General features: G+C 43.8%; 1 protein-coding gene across 1 annotated transcript in view; it reads left to right on the top strand.

The window, feature by feature from the left end:
* LOC308080568 (receptor tyrosine-protein kinase erbB-4-like) overlaps positions 1–20,490 on the top strand; it is a gene marked incomplete at its 3' end in the record, with an annotated part of 485,532 nt that overhangs the window by 324,273 nt on the left and 140,769 nt on the right. The window contains exons 12-13 of the mRNA XM_080422462.1: positions 4,166–4,365; positions 11,888–12,020. Coding sequence (XP_080278588.1) covers positions 4,166–4,365; positions 11,888–12,020 — 333 coding nt within the window. The remainder of the gene's footprint in view (positions 1–4,165; positions 4,366–11,887; positions 12,021–20,490) is intronic.

The raw sequence follows: 20,490 nt of genomic DNA, 5'->3' as shown, positions 1-20,490 counted from the left end.
ATGGAACCTTTGGTTCCATTTGTACACTCTCAGAGTTACAGACTCATAAGGGTCAATTTGGTTCCTATCCATCATTTAGCTGGGGACCCCCTGGAACCCCCTCACGTACCCCTGGGGGTCCCCGGACCCACTTTGAGAACCACTGTCCTATACCACTACAGGTAAAGGGGGCCCAACACTGTTGCACACGTTGCACGATCCCCCCTCAGATAAGATGAAGCCCCCCGTGGGCTAACTGTCTGTCCGCCGCCCGCCTCCCACTCCAACCGCCAGATAAAAGAAACAATAATGATAGCGCTGTTAACCCATTCAATCCTGGAACGCATCTACAAATGTCTTCTAAATTAAAAAAAATTGAAAAAATTGCAGATCTACAAGCTCGTAGCGCGGCACTCGGTGCCGCGCTATTAGCTTGTAGATCTGCTATTTATGAATAGCCCAAAGTATAAAATAACCCAGATGCGTTCCCGGATTGAAGGGGTTAATGACAAAGCCGGCCCTTGTCACACAGAGTGTCGGTATGAATGTCTCCCTAATGAGCGCTGACAAGTGCGGTCACCCTCCCTTTTAAGCTAACCCCTCCGCCCGCGCGCCGCGAGCTAGCGCTATTGTCTGCACCGCCTGATACCTCCGCTGCAATTATCTCACGATTCATCTCCTGAGAGACATTTAGAAGAGCCTCGCGGCCTATTTGGAGGATTGTTTGCCATTATGTTCCTTTTGTACGTCGTAGGGCATTATGCAGGCGCACGGCGGCCTTGATAATACACATGTTCGAATAGAAAGGCAAACACAATAACTTTTTAGACCGGCGATTCACAACCTGTGGGCTGGGGGGGGGGGGGGGGCTGCTGGTTGGGGCCGCGAGGGCTTTGCAAGTGGGACCCCAAATAATTGGCTAAACACTACGATTTTATTGATGACTATATTTTCAGACCTTCAAGTCCAGTCCTTCCATTGCGCTGAGAGCAGTGGTCACAGATTTATGGACATTTGTAACACTGTTGTTGTGTGCAATTTAGTATTTTTTTGGTGTGACTGTTGTCATGGCCGACCCCCGAACAGCGTTTGTGGCACGTTTGGTGCGGATTGGAGCAACGGCGTGTCTGTGGCACCCAGGGGCCCCTGAAGTGCCCCCTGAGAGCCTACACGTACCCCCTTGTGTGACTATGGTCGTGGCAGACCCCTGAACAGTGTTTGTGCCAAGTTCGGTGCGGATAGGAGCAACGGTGCGCCCGTGGCACCCACGGGTCTTGCCAGGCCCCTGAACATGCTTTGTTCCAGGGACCACCCCCCCCCCCCCCCCCCCAGAAGCAAAGATTTGAGTTAAAAATGTTCGCTTTAAAAATATATATTCAAAGATTTTCATGAATTCTCAAGATTTTCCGAAAATAGCAGATCTACAAGCTCAATAGCAGATCTCATAGCGCGGCTATGAGCTTGTATATCTGCTATTTTTGAATAGCCCAAAGAAATCTTAAAATGACACAGATGTCCCCATCCCTGTGTCACCCCGCATGAGTCATGTTTTCTCCCTGAGTTCACATGCTTGTGGTGTATTAAAGGTAGGGTAAGTGATTTGCAATTATTCAAATAATTGCGAAATGGGTCTATGTTCTGATAGTGCTCGTTACTATAGAGTGTCCTGTCCATATAAGGAGTCTCCATGTCTCTCCAGCTCTTTATAAAACAGAAAATGCATTTTCGTTTCAGTTTCAGTTTCATTTCCAATTTTATCCAATCAGGATAGAGAACTCAATCAGGATATAGATTAAACAAGTGAAATTGGAAGTGATGACACTAAGGAATGAGCAGGAAAAATTGGAACTGGAACACTATAAAAGTTAAGCTTAAAAATGGGTACTTTCTCCTGATTGGCTGAGATTTTGACACCTACCAGAAAATGTATTTTCTGTTTATTAAAGAGCTGGAGAGACGAGGAGACTCCTGTTACTGAACAAACACTCTATAGCAATGATTACTATCAGAATATAGTGCTTTAACCTTTTAACAAAATACTTTTTGTTTTAACCCAAAAATATCACTTACCCTACCTTTAAGCTAACGAGCCTCCGTGTGCGTTCCTGTGATGCGGCCCGGCGAGCCACTCCGACTAACTCTGCCTTCGTTTTATTTTTCCGACCAAAGTATGTGCGGTCAACTTTCCGAGGACCCGTTTTCGAGGAGGTATATAGGCAGGGCTGCCTGCGACCAAATGTGTGCGTGTGGTTGGGTTGCATGGCGGAAGGGAGGGGGGGGGGGCACCTTGGCCCTGCGATTCGAATGACCTCCCCCCCGCCCGCCACCCCGTCTCGTACTGGTACGGTCGCGTGTAACTCCCCCCGTCCCGTTCAAAGTCACAGCGTTCCCGGAAGAATTTACGAGCCGCGTGTGGAGTTCACGCGAGGAGCGCGTTTTGTCATGGGGCCCGGCTTGACAGCCCGACACGCGACAAGATGGATGTCGGGATGGGCGATGTAAAGGACACACTCAGCAACTGTGCCCTCCTCCCCCATTGTCGCTGTGATTCTCAAGAACCTTTCTCTCGTTTATCTTTTTCTCCTCGTTTCTCTCTCTCTCTCTATCGCTCTCCCACACTCTCTGGCTTTGAAGTTTGTTTGTTTTTTGAATTATTGCAATGCATTATGTATCTAAGTAATGGTCACTGTTTCAAGCTGTGTGTCCCGATTCCCAACAAATATATCTCTAAAGCACTCATTCATTCACTAGCAGATTGTTCCAGTTTTCGCCACAGTTAAACACACACGTTTATCATGCCCTGTTCTGTTTGTGTTGAGAGGTGCAGACTGCGCTGCACTTAGCAGCCTCTAGGTGTGCTAAATGCTAAAGTGCTGAAATTATTGTCCTCCATCCTGATGAGAACACCAGGTGAAAAAAATAAAAAGTCCAAGACATTGTCAAAAGTAGCAAAAGTAGCAAAAATAGCAGATCTACAAGCTTACAACTCTACAATAATAATAAATACACCTATTTCATCCATGAGCACAGGCGGAGGGAGCAGTTAGGGGGGTGGGAATTGAACCTGAGCTCTCTACCCATACAGCTTATGGCTGCGTTAAAGGAGGAGTTCACCCCAAAAAAATCTTATTTTCTATCAATTGCACACCCCATGAAGCCTTGATTTCATGGATTTATTTTTGTTTTTGTGGCATTCCTAACACAATAATTTGATGACTGTGTGTATTTCCGGTAGGAGACACAAATAATCTACTTTGTGTCTCCTACCGGATACATTAGCCGGTAGGAGACGGGAATCAAATTATTAGCTTAGGAATGCGACAAAAACAAAAAAGAATCCATGGTTTCAAGGCTTCATAGGGTGTGCAATTGATAGAAAATAAGTAATTTTTTGGGTGAACTCCTCCTTTAACTTGTTGTGAGCTTGCAGATTGAATATTTTAGCAATTTTTGCAATGGGATATAAGTGATTAACCCATTAAAACCGGAAAAGCATCTGTCATTTTTTTTATTTTAGCTACATAATATAGCAACATAGTTTTTCAGAAAAGTCTTACTAGCTTACTTACTTCGTGTCACGTGTCCCTGGCACGAAACCTTTTCAGATGGGGGGGCTCCGCGGCCAAATACATATCATTTTGTGGGTCCTTGGCAAGAAAACGTCTGAGAACTACTGATTTAGAAGGCATTTGTAGAATCGGGGACCTCAGTTCTTAGCCCATTCAATCCGGGAACGCATCAGTGAAAAAAAAATCGTGACATTTTTTGGCAAATCTTTTGCAAAAAAAACAACAACTATGTTGCTATATCAGTGGTTGTCAGACTTTTTCATGTCAAGGACCCCCAAAATGATAGTTAAAAAATGATAATGGCCACTGACCCTCATCTCAAAATATGTTGTTCCAGGGACCCCCTAGAAGCAAAGATTTGAGTTACAAATGTTCGCTTTAAAAAATATATATATTCAAAGTGATTTGCATACATTTTCAAGCTTTTTAGAAAAATAGCAGATCTACAAGCTCATAGGTAGATCTGCTATTTTTCAATAGCCAAAGAAATCTTAAAAGGAGGACACGGATGCGTTAGATCAAGAGCACGGATGCGTTAGATCAAGAGTCCTGGTTTGTAGTTTTCTGAAAAATAATTCTCTCTCTCTGTCTCCTCTGACCCTCCCATGCAGTGCCAGTGGCATCTCCCTGCTGATCCTGAAGCAGCGCTGGATCTCCTCGCTGCAGTTCCAGTCTCTGGACGAGATCAGCGCCGGCAGCGTCTACATCTTCAACAACAGCCGCCTGTGCTTCTACGACACCGTCAACTGGACCTCGCTGTTCCGCACCTCCACCCAGAAGGTCCTCATCCGCAACAACCGCGACCCCAAGGAATGCAGTGAGTGCCGAGTGTATAGTCAAAACTTTTTGGTGTTCGTAAAAGCCGCGCCGCATTTCACATACACGCATAGGGGGGGCGGTGGTGGAAAGTACTTGCATGTACTTTTTGAGGTATTTGTACTTTACTTGAGTATTTTCCATTTTCCAATACTTCTGCTTTTACTCCACTACATCTCGGATCCAAATATTGTACATTTACTCCACTACATTTATTTGAAAACTTTAGTTACTAGCTACTTTGTAGATTTTGAGCTCGATTGTGAGCTTGTAGATCTGCTATTTTCAAAAGATGTGTATACATTTGAAAACTTGATATGGTACATTCTGCATAATGACTACTTTTACTTTTGGTACTTTAACTACATTTTGATGCCAATAATGTTGTGCTTTTACTCAAGTACATTTTGATTTCCGGACTTTTTACTTGTAACAGAGTACGTCCATATTGCAGTATTGATACTTTTACTTAACACATTCCACGCCAGAGTTTAATATCATAATGTACTCACCAGTGCCAGCGATTTATTGTTGTTTTTTTAGTTTTTTTCACGTCGCCACAGACCTCGCTAAATACCCTAAAATCGCGCGTTCAACTGTTTGTAGACACACAGGGTAGCTGTGTGAGACGCCCAGAGAAGACCGTTTCGATCGGCGATCGGCCATTTTGAAGTAGTCACCGTTTATGTTAAACAGCGATCAGCGAGGAGAAAAACAACAACCGAGAAAATGGAATTCTCCGGAAATCTCCGGATACGGATATATCCGTTTCCGGGTGTGCTACAATGAAATGTGTCGCGGCGAGGGAGGCCTACAATGAAATGTGAACCTGCGGGAAAAAGAAAAAGAAAATACCTCTTCGCGTAGATCTACGCGACTGGCACGCTGCGCAATTATTTAGGTTCGCGTAGATCTACGCGATTGGCACGCAATGTGTTAAGTGTGAGTACTTTTTCCACCCCTGCAGGGGGGTGGATGGAGGGGCGACTCTATGAGTGAATGAGGTCCGCTGTAAGGCCTGTAAATAGTCGTACTTCAATTACTTCTACATGGATTCAAGTTCTGATTTCAGTTATTTATTAGAATGGGTCAAACTAGCGATAGAATACATGTTCAGATGCATCATCCATAAAACTTTAATGGCTCTCAGATATGGCATAAAAGCAAAGGAAGTCTGGTGGTTGGTTGTGTGTAGAACAGCAGGGACATACTGTAGGTTTGGAATGGTAATACCTAAGCATCATACTTCTACATGTATGGGCTAATTGTTTAGCGCAAACCTTTTCATGTCAAGGACCCCCAAATTGTATTTGGTCGTGGACCCCCATCTGAAAATATGTTGTGCCAGGGACCCCCCATACAAGATGTGTGTTAAACATGTGTGTTAAACATTTTTGAAAATAGCTGATCTACAAGCTCACAACGGTCACAACGCGTCGCTTTGCGATGCGTTGTGAGCTTGTAGATAAGCTATTTTCAAATAGCCAATGGCCAAGTGGTTAAACTGAATTGAATGCAAAATTAACTCATTTTGCTGGGAACCCCCTGGTACTCCCCCAAGGACCCCTGGGGGTCCCCGGACCCCACTTTGAGAATCAATGGTTTAGGAAACACGTGGAGGACTCCTTTCGCACTGTTTCACAAATCCCACATTGGGGCTTGGCCTAAAAAACTAAATTCAGTCGTGAGATATTTTTTTTTTGCTTTAATCCCTGCTTGAAAATATGTGGCAAATGTCATGGATGGATGAGTATAGTCTTTACAATGCAGGATAAATTGAGTTCTTGAGAGTTCAGTGCTGAGTAGCACGGTGCTTTAGCCTCTCCAGTGCTAAGTGGTACAACAGGATATACACCGGAGGAGGAGTGTGGAATTCTGTTTCAGCTTCGCCCAGCTTATGGCTGCTCAGATGGTTATGATGAGCGCTCTGGGAGGAGCAGTCAGGGGTGCCTTGCTCAGGGACACATTGCCACGTAGACATCGGTGAAGCTGTGACTTTCTCATTATTACTAGATGGTTTACCTCTCTACCCACTCCTGCTCATGCATTTCCATCTGAAACGAGACTTTGGATTCTCAAATGCAGTGGTGGAAAGTAACTAAGTACATTTACTTAAGTACTGTACTTAAGTACAGTACTATGCTGTGTCCGGGTAGCTCAGTCGGTAGAGCTCTCGCCTTCAGACCACAAGGTCATGGGTTCGATCCCGGGCACCGCCAACTCAGCGTATGAGTAGCACGGCTTGGGTGCGGTAAGTTGTGCGGTAAGTACTGGGAGCTGAGGATAGGTGTGGCGCTCCACCTCAGCAATCCATCTCCCAGGGGTCTAGCGCATAGTAACGGGGACAGACTCCCGCGTGTTACTCGGCTGATACCGACAATAAGCCATCTCCCGACCTACTTATTATGCTGAGGTATTTGTACTTTACTTGAGTATTTCCGATTTCCAATAGTTTTACTTCTACTCCACTACATCTCAGAGGCAAATATTGTACTTTTACTCCACTACAATTATTTGAAAACTTTAGTTACTAAGTTACTTTGCAGATAAAAAATATGATATTATAAAGCATACATTAACCACTTCAGCCCTATTTTATACCTAGGCTATTTGAAAACAGCCGATCTACAAGCTCACAACGCGTTTTGAGCTTGTAGATCTGCTATTTTCAAATACTTTAGTACTTTTACTTTTGGTCCTTTAAGTACATTTTGATGCCAATACTTTTGTACTTGTACTGAAGTACATTTTTAATTCTGGACTTTTACTTGTAAAAGAGTATGTCTATACTGCAGTATTGGTACTTTTACTTAAGTAAATCATTTGAGTACTTTTCATTTGAGTACTTTTTCCACCACTGCTCAAATGTCAACCAGCCTTTTGAATATAAAAGAAAAGTGTCGATGTGTAGCAATAAGGGAACCCAGCGTTAAGTAAAGAAAACCCCTCTTTCTTGTCATTGCCAAATACAAGCCAAGGCACATGTTCAATCGATACAATCGATTCCTTGCATTGCAAAACGGTTTTAGATCGATACAAGTCACACAACACTGTTTACCTATCGATGTACTTGGACGGTCGGAATTCAAAATCGATGCATCGACGCAATTACTGAGTCGTTACACCCCTGGTCCTGTGAGCTACCCGAAGGTAGATTGTTAACGACAGCGGTGATGGCAGCCTAATTAAACCCTGTAATATGACACTGTCATGCAACGCGTGAAACAAGAATCAAGGATGCAATTTGCACACAGATCAACATGCCAAGTAAACACATACTAAACTGACACATGATCACCGGAACTGCAATTCACATCCTCTCTCCCCGAGCACTCACCTCAATTATCGTGACCTGACCGAATCCTTTGCTGTCATCATCTTCTGCAAAACAAACAGGCACACACACACACACACACACACACACACACACACACACACACACACACACACACACACACACACACACACACACACACACACACACACACACCCGATAGGAGGGAGAGTCAAACACCTATTTAAACACACCTACTCTCTTATTTTCTGTCCCATTTGCGAATCCAATATTTTCCACACCCGTGTATGTTAGTTAGCCTTTGCACTACGTGCACACACACACACACACATTCACGTGCACAGCCACACACATGTGCATTCCCGTGGCGCACACACACACGGAGGTATGCGTGCACATAAACACACACACTCACACATGCCGGCACACCTTCCTTCACACATACTCAGAGTAATCAAACACCTATTAGCACTCTAGATTCTCTTATTTTCTCTCACATTAGAACTCCAATTTTCTCCAAACTGCAGAATGCCCTTTTGTGTACCAGCCTCTCCTGCCTCGCATACACACCCAATTACACACGCACGTCTCTCTCACACACACACACACACACACACACACACGCACGCGAGCGAGCGCACACACACACACACACACACACACACACACACACACACACACATTTCCAAGACGACTGTATCATTGGTACCGTACGCCTCGTGGTCACAGAAGTCCTTACTCTGCTCCCCGCTAACAAAGTGCTTATCAAACGTTTTTGGGGGATAGTGTGGAAATTACCCATCCTGTGCTGTGTTGGGCTTTCTTTCTTTCTTTCTTTCTTTAGTTCTTTCTCTCTTTCTTTCTTTGCCTTTCTTTTGTAGAGGGGGGGACTGAGCTTGGCAGGGTCTCCTCAGCAGCCTTAATAGGCGATGGGGCTCCTGATGGAATGATGGATAGCCTTCGCGGCTTAGCTAGGTACACCGGCAACCACTGACCAATGATGGTCGAGAGAGAGAGAGAGAGAGAGGGAGAGGGAGAGGGAATGGGAGAGAGAGAGAGACGGAGAGAGACGGAGAGAGAGAGACAGGGACGTCACAGGCTGAGAATTTTCTTTTTTGGGGCAGATTTTGTAATTTTTTTACCGGTTTTTGGTTACTTTATTTTAGGGTTGTGTTATTTAATTCTTATTTTTGCCTGATTTTACCAATTTATTATAAAAAAAAAATTAACGAATTCATTATTATTATTTTTTTTGCAAAAAGTGGGGGGTATGAAATCACTGATCTGTGAGAGTGAGGGTGTCGCGTCGTACGCACTAGTGAATGGCCGTGACGCCCCTGGACGGGGAGAGAGACAGACAGACAGATGGGGAGAGAGACAGACGGGGACAGAGAAGCCTAATTTATGCGCGCAACACCGCCCAGTATGAATCGAGCTGGAGGAGAGAGAGAGAGAGAGAGAGAGACGGACAGACAGAGAGAGAGGCAGAGTGAGAGGGAGAGAGAGAGATAACGAGACAGAAAAAGAGACGTTGCGTCGCTGTAGTTTTCCTCGGCGTTGGGTTGCCAGGGCTGTGGTTGATATCATTAGCTCGGTTAATGAGTGCGTTGGGGTCTTAGCGTGTCAGGGAACCGATCGATGAGAGCCCTTTACACAGGCCTGTTCATTAGGATACTCCCCTACGGCCCGCCCGCCATCGACCGTACCGGGGGGGGGGGGGGGGGTAGGGGGGGGGAGGGAGGGGTTGGGGGGAGTCACTCCTGGGGTACAACCCAGGTGTCACTCAGCGGGTCAGTCCAGCGAGGGCTCGGTTAACCCATTAAGACCGACGGGAACGCATCAGAGTAACCACTTTAACCATTATTTTCTTTGGCTATTCAAAAATAGCAGATATACAAGCTCATAGCGCGGCACCGAGTGCCGCACTATGAGCTTGTAGATCTGCTATTTGTTTTAAATCGTGAAAATGTGTGCAAATCTTTGAAAATATATACGGTATATATTCTTAAGCAAAGTCAAATCTTTGCTTCTAGGGAGTCCCTGGAACAACGTATTTTGAGATGGGGGTCCGCGGCCAAATACATATCATTTTGGGGATTCTTGACTTGAAAAAGGTTTGAGAACCACTGATTATAGCAACATATGTAAAAAATAAAATAAAAAAACTGTTAGGATTTAGAAGACATTTGTAGAATCCCCCAGAAACAAATAATTGAGTTACAAATGTTCGCTTTAAAAAATATGTATTCAAAGATTTGCACACATCTTCAGGATTTCTCAAAAATAGCAGATATACAAGCTCGTAGCGTGGCATTCGGTGCCGCGCTACAAGCTTGTAGATCTGCTATTTTTGAATAGCCCAAAGAAATCTAAAAATGACACACAGATGCGTTCTCGGTCTTAACACATTCCATGCCAGAGTTTAATCTCATAATGTACTCACCAGTGCCAGCGTTTTATTGTTGTTTTTTTGTTTTTTTCATGTCGCCACAGACCTCGCTAAATAAGTTAAAAGTGCGCGTTCATTTGGTTCTAAACACACAGCGGATCCGTGAGAAACGGCCAGCGAAAACAGTTTCCAAATCCGTGCCGCCATCTTGAAGCTACAGCCGATCAACGGTAAACAGTGATCAGCGAGGAGAAAAACAACAACCGAGAAAATCGAGTTTTAAACAGGATCCCAGACAGGAAGCGGATACGATCGAAAAAACCGGAACCCGAATAATTCTGTTTCCGACCGGAAACCGGAAACGGAAATGGATCAAAAAAATTCGGAAAGTGCACCTGGGGCGATTACAATGGGAATCGGCGGTTCGCGTAGATCTACGCGACTGGCACGCTGCGGCTTTAAATAGGTTCGCGTAGATCTACGCGACTGGCATTCAATGTGTTAATGGGTTAAAAGGAAGGGGTCCGAAGGGGGGGGGGCGGTTGGGGAAAGCATCGATCGTGGAGAGAATAGAGGCTTTGGGTTTGAGCCCCCCGCAGTCATGAGGCACCGGGAAATGCTGATGTACTCTAACACACACACACACACACACACACGCGCACAGGCAGGCATGCAGATGAAAACACACGTACACACGCATGCATGCACACGCACACAAACATACACACACACATACATTAGAATGTACACAGACACATGCACTCAAAGAAAAACATTCACAGGAAAAAAGATACGTGCTGTGTACACACACACACACACACACACACACACACACACACAGTTATGCCTGAGTTGTAGTTGGGCGACGTGCACCGCAAAATAGCTGATATACAAGCTCACAAAGTGTCGCAGCATGACTCCTTGCGAGCTTGTAGATCAGCTATTTTCGGGGGTTGGGGTTACAAATGGCATTCATAAAATTACTGTTCTGAAATAGCAGATCTACATGCTCATAGCGCGGCACTCGGTGCCGCACTATGAGCTTGTTTATCTGCTATTTCAGAACAGTAATGGGGGGTGTGTGTGTGTGTGTGTGTGTGTGTGTGTGTGTGTGTGTGTGTGTGTGTGTGTGTGTGTGTGTGTGTGTGTGTGTGTGTGTGTGTGTGTGTGTGTGTGTGTGTGTGTGTGTGTGTGTGTGTGTGTGTGTGTGTGTGTGTTGTCCCTGAAGGATAGAGAAATGAGTCAGATTCAGCAAAGAAGCAATCTGCTCCTCTTTGCTGGGCTTACTTAAAGGCCAGGGTTTAGGGTTGGGATTACATTTAGGATTACAGTCAATTAAAATGGAAGATTAAGGTTCAGGTTGGTGTTACTGTATTTATCAGCTTTTAGACTTCCTATTAGTGTACAGTAAATGCTGTGCATGATGCATGGGATCAAGCAAGCGTTCATGTGCCCCAAATTGATATATATATATTTGGGGCAAAGGTAGTTAATGTAGCATCACAATTTTTTAACCACTTAATCCATTTATATGTTGGCTATTAAAAAAATCCGCTGTGAGCTGCTATTTTTAATGATTGTTTTTACAAATCTTGAAAGTATTGGACATTTTTTAATCATTTTGAAACATTTTTTTTTTAACACAAATCTCTTCTGGGGAAGGTCCCTGGCACAACATATTTTCAGATGGGGGGGGTCCATGGCCAAATGCATTAAACGTACATTACGTTAATTTGGGCGTCCTTGACATGAAAAATCTTGAGAACCACTGCTCTACAGTTTCACCACTGGCATTGGGGCGTATGTACGATACATTGTATTGTGCATTTCTCTCCACAGCGCAACAGAGCATGGTGTGTGACCAGATGTGTTCCGACGCCGGGTGTTGGGGTCCGGGGCCGGACCAGTGCCTCTCCTGTCGATACTTCAGCAGGGGCCGCACCTGTGTCGAGTCCTGCTACCTCTTTGATGGGTAAGCCTGTCCACTTCAACATCCACTACACATCTAACCTATCAGCAGACTCTGTCGGCGCCACGTGCCTTAAACACGTAGTGTTGCTGTTAGTAGGAATAAACACAGAAGCACCCGGGAGGAAGTGGACTAAGAAAGGGGAGGAGCCAAACCGAGTTCCTGTTTGTACACCAAAAAAAAAAAGAATGGGTTCCCAGACTGACTGAAATCTGTTACATTACATCACAGCAACTATATCATACAATAATCACACTATAAATCAGGGGTATTCAACTAGACTAGGCAGTCGGACACAATTGTGTAAAGTGACAAAAATGAACAAAATGTTCATGGTTAACCGTTTGACCATTTGTTGTGTGCTATATTTGACACAATAATGGACATATGTCAAATCCATTATGGTAACTTATTAGGGCCTGCTTCATACTGCATTTTTGCATTTGATGTTTGATGGGATAATTACTGTGCCAGTCCTTTATAGTGCACAGTCTATGATTTTGATATTGAGAAAACAGGAAGTAGATTTTTCAGTGTGTTCTGTGCACGGGTCCCTGGCATGGAAGCATCTTTGTGAGAAGAGTATTGGCAGGCTGGCAAGGTGAAAGTGTTTGCATGTTCACCGTGTTTGAAATGTTACAACGTTTTTTAGCACCCGGATGGTAAAGGCTCTTATGACTTGAACCATCAGCTGAGAGTTAGACCATCATTCAGCCCAGGATGCTATTAAGGACGAATGAAGTGGATGAAGATGGAACTAATGGATGCAGTCAGGAGAATTCTTTCATCGGTTTAATGGACAACATCCCTTCAAAACTCTGAAATAGCTACAAATGGTTCGCATGAAATGGAGGAACTGCACAAAACTCACCCGTTGTGCTCTTTTATGTCGAAAAAAAATTGCTGAGCTACTTGAGAAGTAGAGAAGGTAGTAGCCTATCTGTATAGTAGAAGCTTCTTTGAACCATGAATAGGTCTGGACGGTCTCCTTTACTCACCAACGATTACATTTACCTGCATTTGGGTTCTTGCAGCAGTGTCTTGACTGCAAATGAAGTACCTGTTGGGTGTTCATTTGGAACGAGCTTCGGTTAACGGTTATGAAAAAAACATTCAAAATGGTCGTCCTGTATAACCAACCGTCCAATAATATAAATATATACATATATTTTAAATATAATATAACTAACATACCTTTGGTGGTTGTATTTGGTCTCCCTTCCCTTCTATTGAGAACTTTAGATCCTGTGGTAGGGTTTGGTGCTGCCCGAAGTTAAAAATAAAACTTCTCCCCTGAGCAAGCAGGCATGCTGTATTGGCTCAGTGCTTAATATTTCAGCACTTCAGCACCGGATTTCAACCCGTTTCCTGTGCAAGTGCTGACATTTTTACCACTGAGCTAATAGAGCCTGCCTGCTTGCTCAGGGGATAAATAGAATCTTGACCATAAGGTCAAAATTAGTGTCAGATCCTGTCTAGGTGAGACATGACCTTTGACACACGTTTCTCAATAGAAGAGCAGGGAGACAAAATACAACCACCCCAATTGTATACGTTATATTGTATTAACATACTCTACCATATAGATTGGACAAAATAAAAATGTATTCATAAAAAAAAATTCATTCATAAAAAAAAAATTACATTGTGCCGCTTTAACTCATTCACTGCCAGGCTTATTTCAAGCTTTTTATTTTAACATTGAAGTGGATGGAGCATTAACATTTTTTGAAAATCGTTTTCTCCTAGTTCCTTTGAGATAATTTTTTTTTTGAAAAACAATATAAAAAATAGGTGACGTCAAAAGACGTCATTGGCACTAATGGCACACTGAAAACGGCCGTCAAAAGACGCCATTGGCACTCAATGAGTTAACTTAGACCATGTCCTAGACACAAGTTGCAGGGGTCAAACTTTCCAAATTGAGTTTCATTAGGCTATGAAACAGCCATTTTTAAATGATTCTGTCAGAGGGATCCTGATATGAAAGGACAAGTTTGTTTCAATTAAATCTGCATAGTGGGGATTTTGTAACATGTTGTTTAGAATATTCACTCATACCGTATATGATTTGCATTATAAACATTTCAAGTGAATTGAATTATAGTTCAATTAAACTACCCCTCATTTATCTGGGGACCATCTGGGCCCCCCTGAAGGACCACCACCATGGTGCTAGTACAACACATAATGAGGAGAAATCGGTTGTTTGTTGTCGAGAATCCTTTACTCAAAGATCTTCAAGATGGCATCAATGAAGGTTGTCACCAAACAAACAGAAGACATTGTTGTCTGAGTAATGATAATAACAATATAATTTGCATTATTTGTATAGCGCTTTTCTAAGTACTCGAAGTCGCTTTACAAAAGAGAAACAAAACAAGAAAAAGTGCTCCTCGGAGCACGGGCCCTCCACCAGGTCAGGTAAGTTATTGTGGGCCAGCAATGTTCGGAATTCAGTCAACTCTCCATCATTTAGCGGGGGACCACCTGGAACCCCCTCAAGGACCACTGGTGGTCCTCGGACCACTGGTTGAAAACCACGACTTAGCAGAAAGGCATTATATTAATGCCATTTATGTACCCAGATACAGGATGGCTATAGTCCGGCTGCTCTGGCCCCAGCCTCTCAGTTCATTAGTTTCCTATACAAGCTAATTCAAATTTGCAGGCTCTCCATTCATTACCGCTTCCTAATGCTGGGTTCAATTCTCAAACCACACTTAAGCATGGCAGCCTATTTAAGTAAGTAGTATTGTAAGTAAGTAAGCCTTGCCGGGCCATGAGGCCCATAGGGCAGGAGCCTATCTCTTGTTTCTGTAGAGTGAGGCGGCTGGATGTACAAAACACATTCCCCAGCCATGATGTACAAGTACATCCCCCTGGACATGACGCTAGCATGTCGCAGGGACCCCCAATCCAACCCTTGATGCTGAGTGCCAAGCAGGCAGGCAATGAGTCCCATTTTTTATAGTCTTTGTTATTACCCGCCCCTGGGATTCGAACCCTGACCTCTCAATCGCAGGGCGGACACTCTTAACCACAAAGGCCACTGAGCTGGTTCTATTTAGAGTAAGACGGGTGTTTATTTACTGCGCCGAACAAGGAAGTTGACCGACATTCATCACTACACGTGCAAAACACTGAGCTTCCTTGTTCTGAAGGTGTATATAATTGCATTCAGGTGGTTGCTTCATGCCAGGGGAGAGCCGTACTGTACATGAAAAAGACCACCGCGAATTCTCTTGGGGCGGGTGTAGTGTATATGCCTTTGTAGTCCCTGGTTCCATCGCCTCCCCCAATGGCACTCACGAAACGAACGCTCGGTGACGCCGTGAATGACAATGTCGACGCGCTGAAAAAAACAGGACCGCTCCTGTGGCATCTGCCGGGAGATAAATACATCTTGCACAGGTCTGCGCTGTTTTATTATTTTGTGTGTGTGTGTGTGTGTGTGTTTTTTTTTTTTTTTTTTCCCCTGAGGGAGGGGGGAAGTAGTATGGAGGGAGAGAGAAAGAGAGCGTGAGATGGAGGGTTTGTTCGAGAGCGAGCAGCAGCAAACCCTCGGTCATGTTGACTCGTTTTCCGTTGGTCCTCCTTCCCCCAGCGTTGGTTTGGTTTGTGGGGAGCGGGGGGCTTTGAAGTTTGCCGGGGGTGGGTGGGGGGTGGGGGAGTGTTGGGGAGGTGGGTGGGGGGAGTGCTCGCAGCGGAGGCCTTTGAAGACGACGAGCGGGGGAAAGCGAGCACGTGGCCGGCACGAGGCTGCTCGCTCTAGCACCGCCGGCGTGCGCGTGGTAAACACAGTCAGTCCAACAGCACTGCGTTAGCCTCGCTGTCTTGTGGAAACCTCATGTGTCCGAAACTGTTAACTTTTCAGAATTCAAATTCAAAAGTAGCAAAAAAATTGCCGATCTACAAGCTCAAAACGAGTTGCATTGCGACACGTTTCGAGCTTGTAGATCAAGGGCATTCATTTACGGAAGAAAAAAAGAAGAAAAATACATGGACACATATATATATATGTTTCTACAATAATAGTCACCACAGCACAAAAAGAAATAAAATGTGTTTGTACAAGAGCGTGTTTCACAATGGCGATGCAGGCATGCCGTTTGAATCTTTTACGCCCCGCCAGGGCTTGCCGCACACAAACAGGGATTGGACCCTATACGTCGCCCCCTGGTGGTTACTGGGACACCTGACATCATAAACACCTGCCCAGTAGTGGAAGAAGTACTTGGGTGTTTTACTTAAACCACTCAAACCCCAGCATCAGAAAATTGCAGATCGACAAGCTCACAACGCGTTGCAGCGCGACGCGTTGTGAGCTTGTCGATCGGCTATTTTCAGTGAAAGCCTTCCCCACAATAACAGACAACTGAAAAGGCACTGGTATAGAGCCCAGAGGGACTCCGGTCAAGTGGTTAAGTACATTAATACCACAATATAAAAATATGCTAAGTCTTGTATAGAGTAGAAGTTTAAAGTATCGCAAAATGGAATTACTCAAGTGACGTAAACGTGCCCCAAAATTACACTCAAGTGAAGTACTTGAGTACATGTACTTAGTTACTTTCCGCCAAATGCACCTGCCTGCCGCCCGCATAAACGAAATACATCAGGAAAGGGTTTCCCTCGAAAGTGTTTATTTTTTAATGCCGGGCCTTGCGTGTGTGTGTCTCTCCCTGCCATTGTACCCTCGTTTTGGATTAAAAGGTCCGCCTGTGTATGTGAGGTCGCGGCGGCGTGCCGCGCGACGAGACCGTTGATATTTGCCTTTGACCTCCAGCCCATTGTGCAGCATCGTGACAATCCCCGCCCGAGCGCCTCATTATGTATGTTTCCAGGTTAATGGTTTTTAAACCTTTCGGATCGCCCGAGCGCGCCCTTATTGTACGTCTCCATTCTTTAATGAGGGACGGAGCTAATTCCCTCCAGTTCCCCCCACTGTCTGCTGAATAAAAGAAAAGGAATAAAGAAAAGAAAGGGAGGGGAGATTAGGCGTGCGTTTGAAAGTGTTTAAGCCATTAAGACCGGGAACGCACCTGTGTCATTTTTAGATTTTAGCTGTAGCCTGTTGTTTTATACTTTTGTCTATTAAAAAAATAGCAGATATACAAGCTCATAGCGCGGCACCGAGTGCCGCGCTATGAGCTTGTAGATCTGCTATTTTTGAAAAATCGTGAAAATTTGTGCAAATCTTGGAATATATCCATTATTTTTAAAGTAAAATGTTTTGACTAAAATCTTTGCTTCAGGGGATTCTACAAATGTCTTCTAAATCCTAAAAGTTTTTTTGAAAACTGTATTTGGTCGTGGACCCCCATCTCAAAATATTTTGTTCCAAGGACCCCCAGAAGTTGTAACAGAGTTTAAAAAAAATTACTTTAAAAAAAAGACATATTCAAAGATTTGCACACATTTTCACAATTTTTCAAAGAAATTGCAGATCTGCTATTTTTTAATAGCCCAAAGAAATCTTAAAAATGACACACGGCTGCGTTCCCGGTCTAAATGGGTTAATTAAAAAGTTGCTCTTGTGGGTTGGCCCGATTTAAACGCGGGTGGGAGGAGGGCTTGAACGGGCGCACGGCCCCTGCTTAAATTCCTTGCTAAAATAGGCCTAATCCCCCATCAGTCCAACCCCGGAGGACCGGCGTATTACGGGCGCACACGGCCCGGCCGTGAAGGGAGCCAATCAGGAAGAACCGTCTGTGTGCGGAATGGAAATGACCCCGGAGACCGCCGCAGTCCAAGGTCTTTGTCTCTATACCGAGCTTTCCTCCATATATTATTGTAATTATATATATATATATATATATGTTGTTGCTGTCGAGAAGAAACCTTGTATCTCCATATTTCAACTTTTTGTTTTTGTAAATTCATGTCCTTAATGTCGCGCAAAAACAGCTGTCGTGAGCTTTTAGAGCAGCTATTTTCGCTATTTTAAAGGTTTTTTGGAAAGTGGTTGAACGTGTGTCTGTGGCAGTGGTGGAAAAAATACTCAAATGTTTTACTTAAGTGAAAGTATTAATACTGCAATAATGTTACAAGTAAAAGTCCGGAATTCAAAATTTACTAAAAGTACAAAAGTATTGGCATCAAAATGTACTTAAAGTACCAAAAGTAAAAGTACTAAAATGTTTGAAAGTAGCATGGATCTACAAGCTCACAACGCGTCGGATCGCGACGCGTTGTGAGCTTGTAGATCGGCTTCTTTCAAATACCCTAGGTATACAATAGGGCTAAAGTGGTTAATGTATATTTTATAATGTAAAAAGTTTATATCTCCAAAGTAACTAGTAACTAAAGTGTTCAAATAATTGTAGTGGAGTAAAAGTACAACATTTGCCTCTGAGATGTAGTGGAGTAGAAGTAAAAGTACAGAAAATTGGATATACATAAGTATATAAGTAAAACATACCTCAAAATTGTACTTAAGCACAGTACTTGAGTAAATGTACTTAGTTACTTTACACCACTGGTCTGTGGGTATTATAAAGATCAAGAGCTTGTGACCAAAATAGTAACTACATTGGATCCATTGGAATGCAGGTTCTGAAAACTAACAGTTTTGGACATAGTTTTCCACCTGACAGCGTCAATATATTATATATTTATTTGTTCCCCTCTCGTGCAACACAAGGGATATTTGTCCAGCACCCCCACCTGCGCGTTTCTCCAAAGGATTCCCCTGGACAGCACACCTCCCCGAAGAGAAATCTCATTTATTTTGGAACAAGCGAAAAGAAAGGGGAAGAGGTGGGGGCATGCAGGGAGTTTAAAAGGATAGAAACGACAACGTTTTCTGTGGGGTTGTTGGAGGTACCGTGGGGTTCCTCTCCATCGATCTGAAATGTTATTTATAAAAGGGCACCCTGAGAGGTATTTTTGGATGAATATACAATATATCTGAGATCCCCTACTGGGAGCAGTAATAGCCAATAACTGATATACCCCCTCAAAAAAAGCCAGCGACATAAAAGTAGTGAAATTGGGATCTTTTTTCTTGCGATGTTGGTCCTTTGATTCCAATTTCATCTGCGATACCCTTTTAAAGGAGAATTCCGGACAAATTAAGTGTTATCTTTGATGTCTCGTTACTCACCTACCGATGTGAAAAGTAGCGTTCTTTTTTTTCATATATTCCCCTGTCGTCATTTTTTAAACCCCCTCCGTTGTCATAATGGGAGCGCGTGGCTAAGGGAAATTCGTCTATTATAACCGACGCAAAGTTGTTTTTTTCACTACTAGTATTCATAGTAGAGTCTCATGATAGTCAAACATGCGTTGAAACTATCTGCGAGGCTGCCGTCAATGGCGAACGATTTAACACTGGTTGCTTGTTTCTTCCAGAACCTGGCAACTCGTGTTGCCAGAATCTGGAAACAAGCAACCAGTGTTAAATCGTTCGCCATTGACGGCAGCCTCGCAGATAGTTTCAACGCATGTTTGACTATCATGAGACTCTACTATGAATACTAGTAGTGAAAAAAACAACTTTGCGTCGGTTATAATAGACGAATTTCCCTTAGCCACGCGCTCCCATTATGACAACGGAGGGGGTTTAAAAAATGACGACAGGGGAATATATGAAAAAAAAGAACGCTACTTTTCACATCGGTAGGTGAGTAACGAGACATCAAAGATAACACTTAATTTGTCCGGAATTCTCCTTTAATGTGACACAGTTGGAAACCGAGAACCAAAATCTGTTTTTTTCTTCATTTTTTTTGGTACAGCTTTTTACAACTTTTACAGCCACAAAGTTTGAGGGCTTTTCTTTCGAGATTCATTACACATCAAACGGCATGAAAATCCCACTGAATGATAAGATGTCACATTTTTCAGTACGAGATTGCATGGAAAAAAAACTGCTCCAAAGGAAAGCGTTCTTGAACGCACCCTAGCGGGCCCCACCACGCGTGCACGTACACGCACACGCACAGTCTAGCTCAACGGTTCTCAAAGTGGGGTCCGAGGACCCCCAGCGGGTCCTTCAGGGGGTTCCAGGGGACCAGGGGGTCCCCAGCAAAATGTGTTGATACTGTATAGCACCAAAATCAGTTTAACCCACGTTAACCCAATTCATACTGTGGCTATTTGAAAATAGCAGATCTACAAGCTCATAACATGTCACGATGCAACGTGTGTATAATAGACCTGCTATTTTCGAAATAATTATGAATAAAACATATATTGCCACACTAATTGACGAGCACACTCATGGAGTCCACACATGTGTATGGAGCCAGTCTCCAAGCACACACATGGCCCAACTAACTCCACAATTTCCAGTAATTTTCCAGCCTGTAACTGCTTCCCATACTGTTACTGTACTTGCACGATGTACAATTAATATCAAACGCATTATGACCCATTACTATTCAGCTCGCAATTTACTTCCGGATGGTCCGTTTTAACAGCCAATCATCATCATCTGCGACAAAAAGTGAGCACCTTCTTTGACGTT

Source organism: Gymnoscopelus braueri (genome assembly GCF_963280865.1).
Source record: "Gymnoscopelus braueri genome assembly, chromosome: 24".
NCBI classification, from domain to species: domain Eukaryota; kingdom Metazoa; phylum Chordata; class Actinopteri; order Myctophiformes; family Myctophidae; genus Gymnoscopelus; species Gymnoscopelus braueri.
The sequence above is the reverse complement of the archived record's forward strand: the minus strand, read 5'-3'. Positions and strand labels throughout refer to the sequence as shown.